The sequence below is a fragment of the Limulus polyphemus genome, unplaced genomic scaffold (assembly GCF_000517525.1).
Source record: "Limulus polyphemus unplaced genomic scaffold, Limulus_polyphemus-2.1.2 Scaffold1626, whole genome shotgun sequence".
Lineage (NCBI taxonomy): Eukaryota > Metazoa > Arthropoda > Merostomata > Xiphosura > Limulidae > Limulus > Limulus polyphemus.
This window is the reverse complement of record NW_013667236.1, coordinates 229,272-232,483: the sequence shown is the minus strand read 5'-3', so window position 1 is coordinate 232,483 and position 3,212 is coordinate 229,272. Positions and strand designations below refer to the sequence as shown.

At 30.4% G+C, this 3,212-nt stretch overlaps 1 protein-coding gene across 1 annotated transcript in view; it reads left to right on the top strand.

Moving 5' to 3' along the window:
* LOC106464358 (myosin regulatory light polypeptide 9-like) overlaps nt 1–2,947 on the top strand; it is a 26,406-nt gene extending 23,459 nt beyond the window's left edge. The window contains exons 5-7 of the mRNA XM_013924494.2: nt 1,175–1,253; nt 2,094–2,142; nt 2,526–2,947. Coding sequence (XP_013779948.1) covers nt 1,175–1,253; nt 2,094–2,142; nt 2,526–2,636 — 239 coding nt within the window. The 3' untranslated portion in view covers nt 2,637–2,947. The remainder of the gene's footprint in view (nt 1–1,174; nt 1,254–2,093; nt 2,143–2,525) is intronic.
* Nucleotides 2,948–3,212: the final 265 nt, after the last annotated feature.

Here is a 3,212-nt window from a genome sequence, read left to right as displayed (position 1 = left end):
TGATGAAGCAGATGAACCCCACGTGAAGCAGAAGCCAACGAGACCAGTACAGAAGAAGAGACTTTGTTGAATTTTAATTTTGTGTTTGTAAATTCTGTACATTTAATTAAGTTATTGTTAATTGTTTATTGGTTTAATGTAAGTGGCTATTGTTCGTCCCGAACAATACTAAGGAAAGGGCAGTGTTACGACAGCAGAAGTCACGTGACGCTGGTAACACGTCATGAGCTTCTAGAACGTTCATGTCCCTTCCTGAAGCCTCGAGTATTTACTAGATATGCGGTATTCTTGTATATAAGACGGCCAAGAAGTGACGGCAACAATGTAATTGAATTGCAGACAGAGATAGATACGGACAGTTGATTTAAGCACGTGAGTCGTTCGTTGTGAATTATAATGTTTGTTATAGCGTGACTGTGGAAATAAAGTGTATTGCAAAGTTGTATTCAGAAAGAATAAACTAGTTTTATTTAAGAAAGGACTTGTTTCGCTAAAGTTTCATCGGAAAGAAATTATACGGGAAATTAACTAACGACCAGAGACGTAACAATATCAATAACAATAAATTTTTTATTAGATATAAAAACCTTCTAAATGTGCCACCCCCTGATGACTCAGGGGTAAATATGAGGGTGTAAAGAGCTAATAATTGGGTTTTACTTTTAATAAGCATGGTGGGCAGCTTATGCTACACAACAGATTTAGTGTTCCACTCATTGTGGGTATCAAAACCTGAGTTTTAGCATTGTAAGCCCTCAGACTTATCACTGAGTCACAAGTGGCACATAAGTTTAGTATAAATAATAATTACTGATCTAAGTAAACTAAAAATCAACCTGACCATCAGTATAGCTCATGAAATATATTTTTCTTACTTACCTACTGATAAATATCAGAACCCATTGTTTCGTCATTTGGGTATCCTTTCTGTTAACAATATTTTCGGCTGTAAATCCAATAATATTTCATGAGGTTCAGCCAGCTTAGGAAATTTGGGTTAGTCCTAAATATAACTTTGAAGTTAACAGTACAAAACAACCTTTACAATAAACGTATAATATTACATATGATTTACATATTGTTTCACTAAAATATAATGTTTCTCTAAAAACAGATTATTATAAAGTATAATTTTTTGTAAAAGTATTTCAATTAAACTATATATTTTACTTAGGTACTGATGCTGAAGAGACAATTAAAACTGCATTTAAAACCTTTGATCAGGATGGAAGTGGAAAAATTAATGAAGACAGGCAAGTGACATTAAACAGTAATACAATTAATTTATAGAAAGAAAGATATGTCAAAAATAAAAAACACGAATTACTATGGTATATAAATCCTTGTGCTAGGAAAGCATATATAGGTTGATTGTTTGTGTGACATTATGCCATAATAGGGCTGATGATTTTTAACAATTGTTTCTGTACTGTAACATAATTAATATCTTCTAAACTAGAGATAATAAATAGCATTTGCGATCAAGGCTTTATATGTTGCATGGTTAGCTGACAAGATGAGCGCTGGTATTGAGTGAAAGGCCCCATCGGCAGTATATGATTAAGATACCATTATATTATTGTTACTGGTGATATTACACAAATAGTCAATTTCAAGAATTATTATTATTAGGTAAATTGTTTCTTATGACTTGTTTTACTTATAATACACAGTGTTCATATTTTATAGGTATTGAACATACAAGAAATATTGGTTGTAACAAAATTAAGATGCGAAGAAATTGCATTTAAAAACTAATCAAAAGAAAATAAATTCTCAGTTTTGTTCTGTGAATATTTCACAAGATAAAGAAAAAAGTTTGGTTTAATTTCCTGTGATATTATTTCAAACTAACATTCATTTGTTTATTATCTTACATGGTATATTTTCTTTAAAAATATGTAAGGCACTCCAGTAATACCATACATTGAAATAACCTCACTTGTGATAAATAATATAAATGTGTTAATACCAGGCTTACATAAAAGTCCCTTCAGTTGTATAAATTATCTCCTTGATTCTTCCAGTTCAATAAGAATAAATGTAAGTACATTCTTCGATGTACTAATTACTTTATAATTCTTGAATCTCAGGCTCAGGAAAGCTCTTTTAACATGGGGAGATAAATTTCAAGAAGATGAGGTAGGTAAAAAAGCTCCCTACTTTTCACTTTATTAATTGCCTATGATAATTTAATTGTTATATTATATATTCATAGATGTGGCAGACTGTTCTCAAAATAAAATTATGTTATAATTATAAGTTTTAAAGACCAAATAACATGCATTACAATTTCAAATAGTTAAAAATTATGTAAATGTAATGGCAAGTGATGGTTTAAAGCTAAATTTAAAAAGGTAATTAACTAATTTTACTTATGGATTTTCATTTGCTTATACCTACAGCTTTTGAAGCATTTTGTTTAAAAAGTTAAATTATGCCTTTTTCTTCACATATTTAAAAACAATCTCTCAAGCTATCATTACGATCAACGTTGTTTCAAGGTTTAAGTAAATGTTTTCTAGGTGGATGAAGTATTTAAAGAGACACATGCCGATAAAGATGGAAACATTGAAATTGAAGGGATCGTTAAACTTATCTGTGGATCGGAGAAGGAAGAAGAAGCAGCAGCATAGAAAAGAAATATCTGACTGTTCCTCCAACCAATAAGACTCATTTTAATAACGACACGATCAGGAACAGCTATCATACTCATGAAAAGACAATAGCCCTGCACAGAAAGCAACTTTTTCAACTACAAGCACAAGTTCAACAGATTTAAGTTTTTCTTTTGATGGTTTGTTTCCTACCCACGATCAATTATATTAACTCATTTAAGCATTTTCAGAGTGTGGCTTTAATTTATCCTTTACAAAAATGAAGAAGCACATAAAATGGAATTTCATATCCGTAAACATCATATCATTGCTTATTTTATGATGTACTGTATGAATGCAAAAATTAGTTATATGTTTTAGAAATAAAGTTTTAAGTTTTGTTGTTTTGAAATCACAGTTTTGGTTTTTCAGTCACATAACTAGTGTATGGATACTTCCATTAATTCCTGTGGGGGGCAAAATTCCCGCAAAAAGTGATTTGTTAATGCATTACTCTGTATCAAACAAAGTATTAAACATTAATGAGGTTTTTAAATTATTTTCAATCACCAATAATGAGTCAGACCAATACTTAATGATTACATATATACGTTA